At 37.5% G+C, this 16,321-nt stretch overlaps 1 protein-coding gene across 1 annotated transcript in view; it reads right to left on the bottom strand.

Moving 5' to 3' along the window:
* The window catches only part of NEB (nebulin), a 274,918-nt gene that overhangs the window by 191,822 nt on the left and 66,775 nt on the right, over nt 1-16,321 (bottom strand). The window contains exons 15-24 of the mRNA XM_060016820.1: nt 13,753-13,857; nt 13,004-13,111; nt 10,355-10,471; nt 8,624-8,728; nt 8,430-8,537; nt 8,228-8,332; nt 7,736-7,834; nt 6,413-6,517; nt 5,333-5,440; nt 5,134-5,247 (exon numbers count right to left, since the gene is read on the bottom strand). Of these exons, the coding sequence (XP_059872803.1) occupies nt 5,134-5,247; nt 5,333-5,440; nt 6,413-6,517; nt 7,736-7,834; nt 8,228-8,332; nt 8,430-8,537; nt 8,624-8,728; nt 10,355-10,471; nt 13,004-13,111; nt 13,753-13,857 (1,074 nt within the window). The remainder of the gene's footprint in view (nt 1-5,133; nt 5,248-5,332; nt 5,441-6,412; nt 6,518-7,735; nt 7,835-8,227; nt 8,333-8,429; nt 8,538-8,623; nt 8,729-10,354; nt 10,472-13,003; nt 13,112-13,752; nt 13,858-16,321) is intronic.

The following is a 16,321-nucleotide window of genomic DNA, read 5'->3' as shown; positions in this document are numbered from 1 at the left end:
CTTGGATTGGAAGAACAAATATTGTGAAAATGACTATACTACCCAAAGCAATCTACAGATTCAATGCAATCCCTATCAAATTACCTATGGCATTTTTTATGGAGCTAGAGCAAATCATCTTAAAATTTGTATGGAGACACAAAAGACCCCGAATAGCCAAAGCAGTCTTGAGGGAAAAAAACAAGAGCTGGAGGAATCAGACTCCCTGACTTCAGACTATACTACAAAGCTACAGTAATCAAGGCAATATGGTACTGGCACAAAAGCAGAAACATAGATCAATGGAACAAGATAGAAAGCCCAGAGATAAACCCACGCACCTATGGTCAACTAATCTATGACAAAGGAGGCAAAGATATACAATGGAGAAAAGACAGTCTCTTCAATACATGGTGCTGGGAAAACTGGACAGCTACATGTAAAAGAATGAAATTAGAACACTCCCTAACACCATACACAAAAATGAACTCAAAATGGATTTGAGACCTAAATGTAAGACTGGACACTATAAAACTCTTAGAGGAAAACATAGGAAGAACACTCTTTGACATAAATCACAGCAAGATCTTTTTTGATCCACCTCCTAGAGTAATGGAAATAAAAACAAAAATAAACAAATGGGATCTAATGAAACTCCAAAGCTTTTGCAAAGCAAAGGAAACCATAAACAAGACCAAAAGACAACCCTCAGAATGGGAGAAAATATTTGCAAACTAATCAACAAAGGATTAATCTCCAAAATATATAAACAGCTCATGCAGCTCAATATTAAAGAAACAAACAACCCAATCCAAAAATGGGCAGAAGACCTAAATAGACATTTCTCCAAAGAAGATATACAGATGGCCAAGAAGCACATGAAAAGCTGCTCAACATCACTAATTATTAGAAAAATGCAAATCAAAACTACAATGAGGTATCACCTCACACCAGTTAGAATGGGCATCATCAGAAAATGTACAAACAACAAATGCCAGAGAGGGTGTGGAGAAAAGGGAACCCTCTTGCACTGCTGGTGGGAATGTAAATTGATACAGCCACTATGGAGAACAGTATAGAGGTTCCTTAAAAACTAAAAATAGAATTACCATATGATCCATCAATCTCACTACTGGGCATATACCCAGAGAAAACCATAATTCAAAAAGACACGTACACCCCAATGTTCATTGCAGCACTATTTACAATAGCCAGGTCATGGAAGCAAACTAAATGCCCATCGACAGATGAATGGATAAAGATGTGGTACATATATACAAAGGAATATTACTCAGCCATAAAAAGGAACAAAACTGAGTCATTTGTTGAGATGTGGATGGATCTAGAGACTATCATACAGAGTGAAGTAAGTAAGAAAGAGAAAAACAAATATCGTGTATTAATGCATGTATGTGGAACCTAGAAAAATGGTACAGATGAACCGGTTTGCAGGGCAGAAGTTGAGACACAGATGTAGAGAACAAATATATGGACACCAAGGGGGGAAAACCATGGTGGGGTGGGGATGGTGGTGTGCTGAATTGGGCGATTGGGATTGACATGTATACACTGATGTGTATAAAATTGATGACTAATAAGAACCTGCAGTATAAACAAACAAACAAACAAAAAACAACTAATACTAAACTTTCTTTGGGTTATTTGTATGGAAATATGTTAATATAAATGTTTCAGACATTACATGAAATATCTAAAAATCTTATATGCTCTGGTATAATGTTATAAGTCATAATTCTAGTTATTACTTTAAAATGTATAACTCAGAAATAACTAAATTTCCTTGTTAATTGCATTATTATGAACTTTCATCAAATCTTTAACCATGGTCATTTTTAAGTTTTTTGTCATTTACAGACAGTTCTGGGTGTACTCTGATGCTTTTGCAAAAATGTTCCTATAAAAGGATTTCATCTTCAAGGAATTCATGGAAAAGACTGACAAGTACAGGTTTCTGGTAACTGACTACACTGCTGAACTGAATGAATAAGCATTTTCAGAACTCTAATGGAAAACTGATGTATTCATAAAAGTGCTAACAAAAGATCAAGATGAAAACAATTAATTACATGGGACTGAGTGAACTGATGAGGATGATTATAATTTTTGTGACTTTCTGTTTGAATTAAAAAAAATTTATTCCTATTCTTTTTGATGCAATTTTAAATGTGGCTTTTTTTTTTTTTTTACTTTCTGATAGTTCATTATTAGTGTATAGAAAAGCAACAGATTTCTGTATATTAATCTTGTATCCTTAAACTTTACTAAATTCATTTATTAGTTCTGATTGTTTTTGGGTGCAGACTTTAGGGTTTTCTATATAAAGTATCATATCATCTACAAATAGTGACAATTTTACTTCTTCCCTTCCAATATGGATGCTTTTTATTATTTTTTTAATTAATTTATTTTTTCTGATTGCTGTGGCCAGGACTCCCAATACTATGTTAAATAGATGTGGAAAGAGTGGGCATCCTTGCTTGTTCCTGAATTTAGAGGGAAGGTTTTCAGCTTTTCATCACTGAGTGTGATGTTAGCTGTGGGTTTGTCATAAATGGCTTTTATTTGTTGAGATATGTTCCCTCTATACCAACTTTGATGAGTTTTCATCATAAATGGATATTGAATTTTGTCAAATGCTTTTTCTACATCTGTTGAGATGGTCATGTGATCTTTATCCTTCCTTTTGTTAATGTGGTGAATCACATTGATTGATTTGCAAATATTGAACCATCCTGCCTCCCTGGAATAAATCCAACTAATTATGGTATATGATACTTTTTATATACTGTTGGATTCAGTTTGCTAATATTTTGTTGAGGAGTTTTGCATCTATACTTAAAGATATTGGTCTGTAATTTTTTTCTAGTATCTTCTTCTGGTTTTGATATTAGGGTAATTGTGGCCTCACAGAATGAACTTGGGAGTGTTCCATCTTCTTCAATTTTTTGGAATAGTTTGAGAAGGATAGGTATTAGTTCTTTTTTATATGTTTGGTAGAATTCACCTGTGAAGCCGTCTCGTCCTAGATTTTTGTTTGCTTGCATTTTTTTTTAATGCAAATTCAATTTCACTACTAGCGATTGGTCTATTCAAATATCTGTTTCTTCTTAATTCAGTTTTGGCAAGTTGTATGTTTCTAGAAATTTGTCCATTTCTTCTAGGTTGTCCAATTTGTTGGCTTATAACTGTTCATAGTATTATAATTTTTGTATCTCTGTGGTATTGGTTGTTATTTGTCCCTTTCATTTCTTATTTTATTTATTTGGGTCCTCTCTTTTCTTCTTGGTGATCTTGGCTTTATCAGTTTTTTTCTCTTTTCAAAATAACAACTCTTGGTTTCATTGATCTTTTCTATTGTTTTATTAAATTTTCATTTTATTTATTTCCTCTCTTATCTTTATGATTTTCTTCCTTCTGCTGACTTTGGGTTTTGTTTGTTCTTCTTTTTCCAATTCCTTTAGGTGGTAGATTGGGTTATTTATTTGAGATTTGTCTCGTTCTTGAGGAAGGCCTATATCGCTATAAACTTCCTTCTTCAAACTTCTTTTGCTGTATTCCATAGATTTTGGAGTGTTGTTTCCATTTTCATTTGTCTTGAGGTATTTTCTGATTTCCTCTTTGATTCCTTCATTGACTCACTGGTTTTTTGTGGGGTTTTTTTGTTTTTTTTTTTTGCAGTATGCAGGCTTCTCACTGTTGTGGCCTCTCCCATTGCAGAGCATAGGCTCCAGACGCGCAGGCTCAGCAGCCATGGCTCACGGGCCTAGCCACTCCACGGCATGTGGGATCCTCCCGGACTGGGTCATGAACCCGTGTCCCCTGCATTGGCAGGTGGACCCTCAACCACTGTGCCACCAGGGAAGCCTGACTCACTGTTATTTTAGTGGCATGTTGTTTAGTCCCAAATGGCTTTAAAAGACTCTTTTTAAAAGCGATGTGTGCTCTGTATCTGCAGCTTAGATTTTAGCCTGAATATTATTTGAGAATGACTCATCATTGACTATCTCTTTTGGTTGCCAACATGAATCAATTAACAAGTACTTATTGAACACTTATTATGCACTTAATAACTTAGTGTTCTAATGGGTTCTGTGGTAGGGTAAAAACCAAAGATAAACATACACGTGCTGTCAATGGGAGCTATAACTTTCTTGAGTTGAGACAAAATAAGGAACTGGTGAAGAAGATAGTATTATGTATGTGAGCACTGTATACTGACTGTATATAATCACACTGTATTTAATTCAGTGTGAATTTACTAGAGAAAATAACTGAATAAGACGTTTAAAGTGCTATATGACTATATAGTAAATGTGAAATGATTTAAAGAAGGTTTAATAGCTCACAATATGAACACATGGTTAAAATGAAACTAAATGATACAAACACCCTTCTCTTTCACCATGAAAAGCTAATATTTGCAAGCTATGTTGAACATTCTTACCACTTTTAAGGGATTCTCCAAACATTTTAAAACACAGTGTATACTGCAATTTTCAATAGTATATGTTTGCCTCTCTATGGTAAGAATTTTAACTGGAAGATGATAGATATCCTAAAGGCAATCCTTAGGGAATCCATGAATTCTCTATGAAAGTCAGGCAAAAGATGTGAAAAAAACTCCATTTCCCTAAAGAGATGGACCAGATCTTTTATCAGATTCTCAACGGGGCCTATAATTAATGGAATCTTAGACCTAGGCCAATACTAATTACTAAAGTCAGTAAAGAGCAATGTTAGCTATACTAAGATTTTTATCTCTGACTCATGATTTTCTTCCAAAATAAAGTCACTTTTTAAACCACAATTTTAAGTTACTTTTCAATTAGAAAATATGAAAACATCTTAATGTTTTCCAAAAGGTGTTGAGAATTACAATCAATATTCTACTAAATATGAATACAGGTTTTTTCAAAGTGAAATGAAGATCAAGTACAAATCATTAATTTCTCTCCTAAAACATGAGAGGTGCAAGAGTCTGGGGAATCACTGTACTTCTAAAGTTGTCCTCAGCAGTTCATTGTTGTGAACCTGAGAGAGCCCATGCATATGGAATCTTTTTACACCATTACCCTTGGGCATGTTGACTGGGACACAATCTTGAAAACAAGACAGATTCACAAAAGCACTCACATCACTCTGGTTTTTGGCCGTCTTCAAAGAGTGCAGCATCTTGGGATCATCATTAATGCTGAGGGCTCCAATCATCTTTCCTTTGCTTTTCTCATAGTCTTTCTTGTACATCACCTGCAAAGACATCACACGTGCCAGATCTCACTCATCAGGAAGATCGCTGAGGCCCCCCCTGTCCAGGTGCCCAGGCCATACTCACATCGCTAGAGTTCCTGGTATTGGCTTTGGCTGCCAGCAGGGGAATGGCATCCACCTTAATGTCAAACTTCTTAGCTTTGGTCTTCTCCCAGTCATACTTATAAGCATTCTGGACAGAAAAATTTCAGCAGAGGAATGGGTAAAAGTAATATGCATGTTATCACACTTTAAAGACTAGAGGGTAACCCAATACCTTGTCTTACTATAAAAAGACCATTTTCTTTGTTTAAGAAATTGTGCATATTTTAGATAATTCTCCTCAAGATGAATCTTCCAATTCTCTAAGATTAAGTTTCTCTGCTCTCCATGAGAATATTGTATTATATTAACTTCATTCTAGTTATCCTACTAATATTTGATTCCTAACACTGAATATTTTATAGAGTGGCACAAATATTCTATAGTTAACTTACTTTGTATTATATAAAGGCACCATTTTTATTTGATCTCAAAGTCCTCTGAAAAGGTTATTTCACGAATCATTGCAATACTCATTGATGCTGGATAATTTTAGTACTTATTTAAAGAATTGTTGAAGAAATTGAAACCCTCAAGGGTAATTTGACTTTTCTATAAAATTAAGTTTGGAAATGAAAGATAGCAATGGATACCTGGCCTTATGCCTTTTGAATACCCTATATCTTTGTTAGTGCAAGTTCTCTTACATGTAGAAATAAGTATCATTTGTGTGAAATAAGGGACTTTATATGCCTGGGGAGTAAACAAAATGAAACTGTATCTTAAAATATGAGGTCCTGAAAGAAAATTATAGTATAGTATAAAAGGATATATGGCTAAAAGAGCTTACATTAAGATTTGCAATTAAACATACATGAACGGTGGTATTTTGAGGGTTGGTTAAAATATATTAAGATTGTCTCATTGTATGAAGCTACTTATAAGATTGCTACACACATTTTATAAGGTGAGTTTAAAGTTACCCTGGCAGAGGCATAGGGACACAATACAAATGTTAACTGTTATTCCCATCTTTAACATTGAAATATTTATCAATGAGGCAATTCAAAAATAAAAGCATAGTTGTCAGTATAACACATGGCATAGTGCACGAGGAACTCACATCACTCAGGTTATAGGCGTTGACTTTGTGCTGGATAAAGGCAGGAGTATCTGGAGGTATATGGCACTTGAACTTTTCATTTTCATGTTTTGCTTTGTAATTTAGCTGAGAGCAAGAGAGAGAGAGAAAATGAGCCATTTAGTTCTCAATTCAGAAGAAGATTGTTCCAAAATACAAAAGAAAAAAAAATATTGGGTGGTACATTTCATGAGATAAAATGTAAAATACATTTTGTTAAATAACAACTGACAGAGTCGTTACGATCAAAAGAGAAATCCACCTGGAGGGGTGGGATAGGGAGGGTGGGAGGGAGACGCAAGAGGGAAGAGATATGGGAACATATGTATATGTATAACTGATTCACTTTGTTATAAAGCAGAAACTAACACACCATTGTAAAGCAATTATACCCCAATAAAGATGTTAAAAAAAAAAAGAAAAAGAGAAATCCAGATCTAGGGTGGACCACTCTGCCTTACTGACACTGCGTGGAGGATAGTTGACAGCTGTTATCATATCTGTCACCATGGTAGGGCCCTAATGGAAAGAGGTGGCACTTCCATACGTGGGAGCTCCCCTCTTTATATATCACAATTGGTCCTGTAGGTTCTGAGAGTGACAGCCTTTCTTCCTTTCTGCTGTCAACGCTCAATCACTGGAAAATCTTTTCTAACAAATCTGGTTATGTCCCCTCACATGCATTATGGTTTGTGGATACTCTAACTGAAGCCTTCATTTCTGGCCATAATCCACTGAGGTTACTTTTATTTTTCATTTTTTTATTTCAACACAAGTTTGGAAATTCACACTGAAAATTTATATGATAAAATATATCTGAAAGACTCCATTTCCTAAAAACTTATTTGAGAGACAGAGAAATCCCATGTACTGAATACCCGCTCTGGGCCAGGATGTGTACTATGCGTGTATCTTCTTTCACAATCTTCAAAACCACCACAAATTATCAAAGGGAACTATGAGGTATGGAGAGGTTAAACAACTTTCCTAGGCCCCAGGTCATAAATGACAGAGCTGGAATTTGAATCCAGTTCTCTCTGACTCGGAAACTCATGTTCTTTCCAGTGCATTAAGCTACGTTAGTTTCCCTTGCAGAGCTCTTTTACTATAATTGTTATCCACCCAAGAAGATGTAAGGTAACTAAATAGGAAAGTATTTTAGGTGATTACAAATATATACAAGTTAAACTTGTTAAAAGTTACGTAGCCTTTTTTATAAATGTGACAAGTCACTGGATTTCACGTATAGAGTTATGATATGCTATCCCTCATAACTGGATTTCTTGGATATTTAGGGGAACTTACATCACTCAGCTGTTTGGAATTGACTTGGGCTTGCACCAGAACAGGAGAGTCGGTGACCTGAGTGAATTTTGTCTTATCTGGGTGGACTTTGTAGGTGTGCTGTGGGGGAAAGAGAATCACGTTTAGTAGTATCACTTGTCAAATCCGAGTTGGCCTATAGGCCAAGCAAGCAGAACCCCATCCCCCAAAAGAAAAGAAACTTTCAGTAAGCAAAACGCATTTTTTCTAATTAGACTGCAGTTTCTTTGAGAGATGCTCTTACATCTATATAGGAAACTTTCCCATATCTACAGATTCCTGATTACTTTTCTTTGGGAAAATGAGCTAGAATTAGCGCTTGAGACATGTGGGTGACAACAGGGAAAAATAAATTGTGTTTCTTACAGACTCCTTGCTTGCATTTATTTGCAAAAGTGTCAAAATATTAAACACATCTTGATCACTAGATACTGTGGAGGGTGGTAACATTCACAGTTTATACTACAGACTTACATCTTTACACTTATCTAGTTTCTTCATTGCTACATATTCTTGAGTTATGGTCTGGGGGAAGAAGCCTTTGCCTCTGTCCTCTTCATATTCTGCTTTGTAGTTTTTCTATGAGGAAAAGAAATCAGACATAAGGATGCAACCAGTGTATTCATGCCCTAAAAATGTGTTATTTGGGAAGTCAAACAATTGCCTTAGAACTTACATCACTGTTCTGAGCTGAGACTTTCATGCAGTGTGTATGATATGGATCCTCAAAGCTGCCTACATAATGTCCCAAAATATTCTTTAAGTAGGAATCTTTATATTTAGTCTGAAAGACAAAACATATTTCATTTGTTTATTGGCAAAGTGATGGGTCTTTGATTTAACAGAGGAAATGACCATGGGGTGGCTTACATCACTACTGAAGTTCTGCAGAACTGTATCAAGCTTAAATTTGGGGGTCTCACAGTAATTTATGCTCTTTGCCTTTGTCTTTTCATAGTTTTCCTTGTACAGTTTCTGTCAAAGAAAAAAAAATCAGTTACAGTAGATTCCTATCACTCCCACCCTGATTATTACACTTGTATTTTCTAACATTAAACAAAGGAAGAAGAAAAAATATATTACCTGTCAACTGTCTAAAAACTGACAATCAAACACTGGAGTGTCATAAATGATAAACCTTTTCTATTAGCAATTATTGTAAAGCCTAAGTTTTTAATATTCTCCAAAAAATTAAGAAACCACTATACTGCCTCAGACCAAGACCTTAGTTGTAGAGGTTCTTGCGTATCTGAATTGCTGCCTTTTAGACCTCCCAACTCAATACTCTTCCCTCACTAGTGATGCCCCAGTAAACAGGAATACTCTGAGCAACAGCAAATTTTTCATTTTTTTAAAACAAACCTTCATGGAAAAAGTCTAGCACACAGAGAAATACGTACTCTTCCTCTTTCCACCAAGGAAAAAAATCCCTTATCATACGAGCAGACAGGACACCTTAAAAATAAGGTATATACAAGAGTCTACTAACTCCTCTTCTCTGCTAGGATTTATCTTTAGCTCTAAAAGTTACTGGATTTTACAGGGCACAACATGATTTTTTCATGTTTGGTTTTGAAATTGTAAATAGTGCTATTCATTTTCAATATTTTTATATTGCTGTCTTTTTCAACAAAATGGATTTGAACTTCAGTTTTTATACATTTGATAAAGATGACCTTCATTTAGGAAGCAGGCGATGTGCTTTGCATTGATTTCCCAGTAGAGCTATTTGAACAGATCCATTTACATCCTCTCACCTGCCACTCCACTCGCCCCACTCCTCAGTCACATGTACACATTTCTGTGGTGCTGACTTAATTCAAGGCTCAAAGAAAAGACAATTCACTCACACAGAGAGCTATATATAATCCTCAAATACTGGAAAACTTAATACTGCCTAACCGCAAGGGAAAAACTCAACTGATCTTATGTTCAGTCTCTTTATATATTGATATATAATCAAAGTGGTCTTGGGCTGTTAGTCTTTTAATGCCAGGCCCAGTTCTCACTTATCTAATCTATTTGAAACCTAATGGATTAGACAAGCTCTTAATATTCCACAAGTAGAAATTGCTCTGAAGACTTAGGGAGCCATCTTTTAAGTTCTGCTATCTGCAGATGATGGTTTCTGGGGCCAAGACCTGAGTAGAAAATGGCAGAGTTTGAGGAGAGAAGTTGTGAAACACAGGACCTCTTCCTTCTTCTCCTAGCAGCAGGCTTGAAGAGCACAAGGGTAGGGCACTAAGTGGCTTCATCTTTCTCTTCTCCCCTTTCAAAGTCTCCTTCTGCCTCTGTCAGAATCACAACGTAACTCCTACAATGTACTCTTTGCCCACACAAAGGCATAGGCTCCTGGAGCTTTTAAGCAAATGAGGATTTCCCTGCCCACTGAACTAAGTCCACAGGCTCCCCAAATTGACACACATCATACTCAGAGGCACTAATGCCTTCCTGTGGTTAGACAGCTCCAGGGAAACTGTTACACCATAACCTTAAAGTATTTGTAAAGTTCTACTTGCATTTATTCATTATAGAAGGAGAGAAGTTTCATCTCTCTTGCTGCTAAGGTTAAAAACACACTTTTGACAAGAATATACTTACATCACTTAGGGCAACTCCTGCCGCCTTCAGCTGCCTAAGCAGTGGGTTTTCTGAAGCAGGAAGTACATTATAATCTGCTTTTCCTTTATTCTTTTCATAGTCTTCTTTGTATTTTACCTGTAGGAGTGAAATAAAGTGATAAAGTAACTCTCCAGGTTATTTTTGCTCTCGTCTCTATTACAGATATTATGACATAGCTCCACAAATCGATTTTCTCTTTAGAAAAATGGCAGCTTGACATTTCATAAACAAAATATTCATAGTAACTTATGACAGCAGCAGGGAAACTGCATACATTTTCAGGATATCTTTTCTTCTCATTCATTTATTCATTCAAAAATATCCATAGGGCATTGATTATGTTCCCGGCCCTGGGACAGATAAAAGAAAGAGTAACACATGGTCCCTGACCTCAGAGAGACAGGGAGGGAAGGCGGGGGGCAGGGGGAGAGAAATAATAAAAGAAAGATGCACATCATAAAAACGACAGTACATCATGCCCCAGATACCTGCTGCTCCAGAACCCTCATTCATCTCTTAACCTCCACCTGCCTATGTGCCAACACATTTTTAAAGAAAAAAGCTAGAAGCTTCATGCCTCATCCGTGACTATGTGTGTGAGCACATGTGTATTTAATGTACACGCGGGAGGAAGAGGAAGGGGCTGGGGCTAGATGAATGCTGGCAACCTCATCTTTCTCCTTCTGCACCCCCCTGCTTTGCACCTTCAATTCCAGCTATGACAGAAGCTTTAAGCGAGGGCACAAAAGCCCCCTTCAGGCGCATGTCCAAAGGAAAGAAAACAAGAAACTGGTCTTAATCTTGACCATGATCTCCAGTGCCAGCCATTTGTTCAAGCAATGTAATGCGAGAATATAGACAAGTTGAGGGAATCCTAGATAATCTGCCAACATTTAAGAACCTCAGAAACAAATACAATCATCTTGGTATCCAAAGGCAGGAGATACACTCTGAAACACAGATGCACCACCCCCTAGAGCCCAAACAGGGGACTCGCAGGGGGTGTTCTACAGGAGTAGAGGATATAGGTAACCTCTCTATCTTATAGAATTATCTATTTCCTTGAACAATGGAAACAACCAGAAAGGAAATTTCACAAACCCTACTATCCGCCTATCTGCATCTTGGATTCGCAACCTCCTCTCCTGTTTCTGGGGAAGCCATCCCCTCCTCTTAAGTGCCAGGTCCCTTCCCCTTTCCCCTATTCTAGGACAACACTCCAGCCACTTTCTTCCCCCGGCCCTCAACATCATCACATTTTCCCACTACACAGGATTTTTTTTCTATCAGCATAGAAACATGGTATTTTTGTCTCCTACCTAAAACAATCCCCTCTTCACCTACTTATCCATCAGCTACTACCCCTTTTTCTTCTTTTCTTTTCAGGAAAATACTTTGGAAGAGTGGAGTACACTCAAATTCTATTTCTCTTTCATTCACTCACGAACCCTCTCTAAGCAGATTCAACCAAATTTCTCTTATTAAGTTCACCAGAGACCATACATTGATAAATCCACTTCAGAAACATTTGACACAGTTGCTCACTCCCTTCCTTCTTCACCTGCTTCCCAAGACATCACTTTCTCCTAATTTTGCTCCAATCCCATCTCACTGATGTCTTCACATGGAAGCACTCCAGAGTTCAGTCCTTAGAGTTTTCTGTCTACACTTCCTCCCTTGATGGCCTCCAGTCTTATGATATTAAATACAGTCCATATGCTACTGACGCCCAAATTTATACAGCCTTCCCAGATATCTTTCCTGCAACTTCAGACTCATGTAATCAAATGCCCACTTGACATTTCCTCTTAGGTGTCTCAAAGGCATCTCAAATTTTACATATCTGAAGAGCTCAGGTCTCCCCTCTAAAAAGAAATTACCTACTCCTTCCACCATCTTCCGTATCTTGACAAAGGGAAACCCCATCCACCTAGTTGCTTAGACCGAAACTTTTCTCTCGTAACCCACATCCAAGCCATCAGCAAATCAGGTCAGCTTTACTTTCAAAATACTTCTCATCACTTTCTGTGCTACCCTCCCGGTCCAAAATATCACTGTCTTGCACCTGGATACTGAAATAGCCTCCTAAGTGATGTGATTTTTCTGCTTTCACTGCTCCAGCAGAGCCAGCACCAGGGTTAGAATCAAGTCTGATTGGCTTTGAACTTATTGCTCTTTCTGGTGCTTTAGAATGCCTAGGAGTAGACTATTTACCAAAGTCACTCTATAGAGTATATGAGCAGATCCATGGATTCAAGTATCTTGTCTGTGACTATATTTTCACCAGTTAGTAGGAAAATAGAAAAATGATGGTAGTTGTAAGTGTGAAGTGTCTATATGCATATAAGGCTGCCAGTTGCTTTTTCTTGAGAAATTCTTTTGTCCTTTCTACTTCTGGGTATCAGAACGTCCTTTAGTCTAAGAAATGCTGAAGATGGTAATTGAGTATTGTGAATTCTCCTACATGGCAATTTAAAAAAAAAAATTTGGTAGCCCTATTGTAATCCCAAAGTATTTTTCTTATTGTTCTCCTAAGAACCTTTTTTTCCCATTATATACAAAAGTAAGAGTTGTAAGAAATTCACCCACACTGAGACCATCAAGATAAAAGAGAGAATGTCCCCATACCTTGCTAGTTGCCACCCCAGCTTGCTTATTCACTTTGTACTCTGGTGTTTCAGTCTGCATGAAGTAGATCTGGTCTTTCATATTCTCAAAGTCTTCCTGGTATTTCCTCTGTAAGACATTAAACATGCTGGAGAACTGCTGAGGGAACAAACTACGTAAATATTTTGTACGCGAGGACAGAGGCCATTTGGAGATGTTACCCAAAGCCATGCTCCTCTTAGCTTCTGCAGGTCAGATTACAATTATAGAATGTGGTGCCATCACAAAAACCATTAGCAACTTAACAGAGACTTGGGAAAATTATAATAGGCTGAAAGCCAACTTCAAATAAGGAGCTCTCAAAGGCCAGAGGCAGAGAACTTAAGCGAAGAGAAAAAGAGGACTTATGTTTTCCAGGGAGGAGAATCTAGGAAGAAACTAATCAGTTTCATAAATGTACCGTGCGAGTGCCCAGACACAGAATAAACTTAAAAGGGCCCCTTTCACCTGTACTCACTTTGAAACCATATTGTTCCTATGAAAACCGAGGCAAGAATAATGGAATCCAATAAAAACAGCATTTCTCAAAAGGAAGGAAAGATTGTGGAATTTCTTTCTAAATAGGAACACTACACAGGTCTTACCCCCAAGAAGAGGTGCCCAGATTCAAATGTTCCAGTACCATTGCAGGAGCAGCAGGTGGCTAGAAGTCATACAGGAAAGGGTCACCCTCTCAAGCCAAGGACATCTGGCAATCCATTCCTACTTACCGTGCTGATGTTATTAGTATTCATTCTGGCGGTTGCAACTTCAAAGCAAGGTGTCTCACTCCATTTGCCTTTGATTTTATTTTCATAGTCTTCCTTGTATTTTTGCTAGGATAAAAAAACAAGAAAGAAAGAAAATAAGACAAGCAAAATCTGGGAATTGCCAAATAAGGCAGCTAATTAAGTGGTAGTGGTTGGCTTTTAAAAATATCTTGACCAGGCCCTTCCTGGGTACTTAACAGATGTCTTCAAATCTCCCAGTATAGTGTCAATTTACCCAAAAGAAGGTTGGGTGCAGGGGATAGAGGTATCAATCCCCGCTTTGCTGAGTTTAGAGACTTGGTTCATTGAGAACTCACAGATGGTCCCTGATGTTTGAGGGAAGAGAGAGTTGGATGCATCTTCCTTCTATAATTCATAGTTATAATAAAACCACTCAACCCCAGATTTTCATGCCTGATGAACTTTGCCATTAATTTCTGAACTTTACCAAAACTCCTAGTTATCCAGAAAGCAACACCACAACAAAATTTGGCATGTAGGCCAATGAATAAGACTTCCTGGTTTAGACTTAAAGAAATTTTAATGAGAACTGACAAGTAATTAAAAAATTCAACTGCTGTCCCATATTAACTCACAAACACCACACCACCTGAATCTTAGGCTGTGAGCTCCTTGGAAAGAGGAATTATATCTTTTTCATTTTTGAATCCTCCGGATCTAACACAAAATGCAGTATGCAGAAGTTACCACATAAATGTATGTTCAACTATGTTAAATTTAACCTAGTCCATGATATATTGACTACCTTGGCTTGAATATTCTTGGAATCGAATTAACCCCAAATTTGGGACATGAGCCCGAGCCAGAGCTGGGTTAGAGCAATTTCCCCTCCTTTGCTCAATAGAATGTGTCCACAGACATTACCAGGGGGTCTCAAAGTGTTTGCCTGCCTATACCGCCACCATACTCTCCAAAGAAAAAGAAAGTCATTTTCTGTTACACCTTTAAAGAACAAGTACCAAGGGTGGGTGATATGCAAAGCCAGAGAATTTGAGTCATAGGAAGCCCAGCCCTCTCTCTAACACCCTATATCCTTTCTTCTCAAAAGGTTAACATTCTAGATCCCAGTTTCTCCTTTCAGGTCCAGACCTAGTGTCAACTGGAAATTCCAACCTGAAATCTTATATCTTTCCTATCACGAGTCTGTAGGAAAGCAGAGAAGCAGGAACAGAGAAGCTAAAGGGACTTCCCAGTGTTTCTTACAGAACCCCCTGTAACAACCCCAGCTGGCTGTAGTAGACACGGTGTACACGAACAGCCCTGCCTGCCTACCCATCTCTACAAAACGCGCTGAGCCAGGAGGAGGTGCTGCCATGTACTTGATGGCTTTGGCCAAAGACAAAGGTGAGAGACTTGATTCTGAAAGGTACAGTAAGGAAGGATGGTAAACAGAATGTAACGGCAATATAATCATTACAGATATGTGTTCCTTATGTTAAAATCTGAACTGGAGGCTGTAAGACAAAGGGATGGATCTGGGAGACACAATCTGACAAGGAAATGCTACGAAATTAAAGCACGAAAAGGGAGTAGATAAGGAGATTTTACGTTTTTGGAGAGAAAGGAAATGATACTGAAACATGGGTCAAGGCAACTTAAGAGTGAGGAAAACTTCAAAAGAAAGGCAGCAAGTCCCATATCTAAGTCACCCCTGGCAGCCCTACATCTCTCTTACTGGATGGTTTGTTGTTGGATGGACTGCTACCCATCACAAGCACTTCCTCCCAATTATTTTTGGGACTATTATTTTGGGACTATTATTATTTGATTATTATTTTGGATGCACAACAGCCATTTAGAAGTTGGAAATCTGGATGAGACTGGGATGAATAACTATCACCATGGCTGAATCTAATGACCTTCATCCGCAGCCCTCCTCCCCTTGGATCGTATTGTTATTCCACAAAGCAAACCCAGTTGTAGCAATGCTTTCAAAGTACCCAATGCTGTCTCTGCATCCAGCAGACTGCTGCAACCCAATAGGCATATAATCCAAGCCACCACTGTAATGTTAAGTTTTCTAGTAGCCATGCTTTAAAATGTAAAAAAGGAACAGGTGGGAAATTAATTTTAGTAATATATTTTACTTAAGCCAATAGATGCCAAATATTGTCATTTCAACATAATATAAAATAATGAGCTATTTTACCTTTTGTCATACCAAGTGTCCAAGATCCAAGATCCAGTGTATATTTCACACATATAGGACTCAGTTCATACCCTCACATTTCACGTGCTCAATAGTCACATGTGTCTGGTGGCTACTCTACTAAAAGTGCAGCTCTACAACCTAAGTGTCCATTGACAGATGAATGGATAAAGAAGATGTGGCACGTATATACAATGGAATATTACTCAGCCATAAAAAGGAAAGAAACTAAGTTATTTGTAGTGAGGTGGATGGACCTAGAGACTGTCATACAGAGTGAAATAAGTCAGAAAGAGAAAAACAAATACCGTATGCTAACACACATATATAGAATCTAAAAAAAAAGAAAAAGAAAAAAAT

Source organism: Delphinus delphis, chromosome 7, assembly GCF_949987515.2.
Source record: "Delphinus delphis chromosome 7, mDelDel1.2, whole genome shotgun sequence".
In the NCBI taxonomy this organism is placed as follows: Eukaryota; Metazoa; Chordata; class Mammalia; order Artiodactyla; family Delphinidae; genus Delphinus; species Delphinus delphis.
The sequence above is the reverse complement of the archived record's forward strand: the minus strand, read 5'-3'. Positions and strand labels throughout refer to the sequence as shown.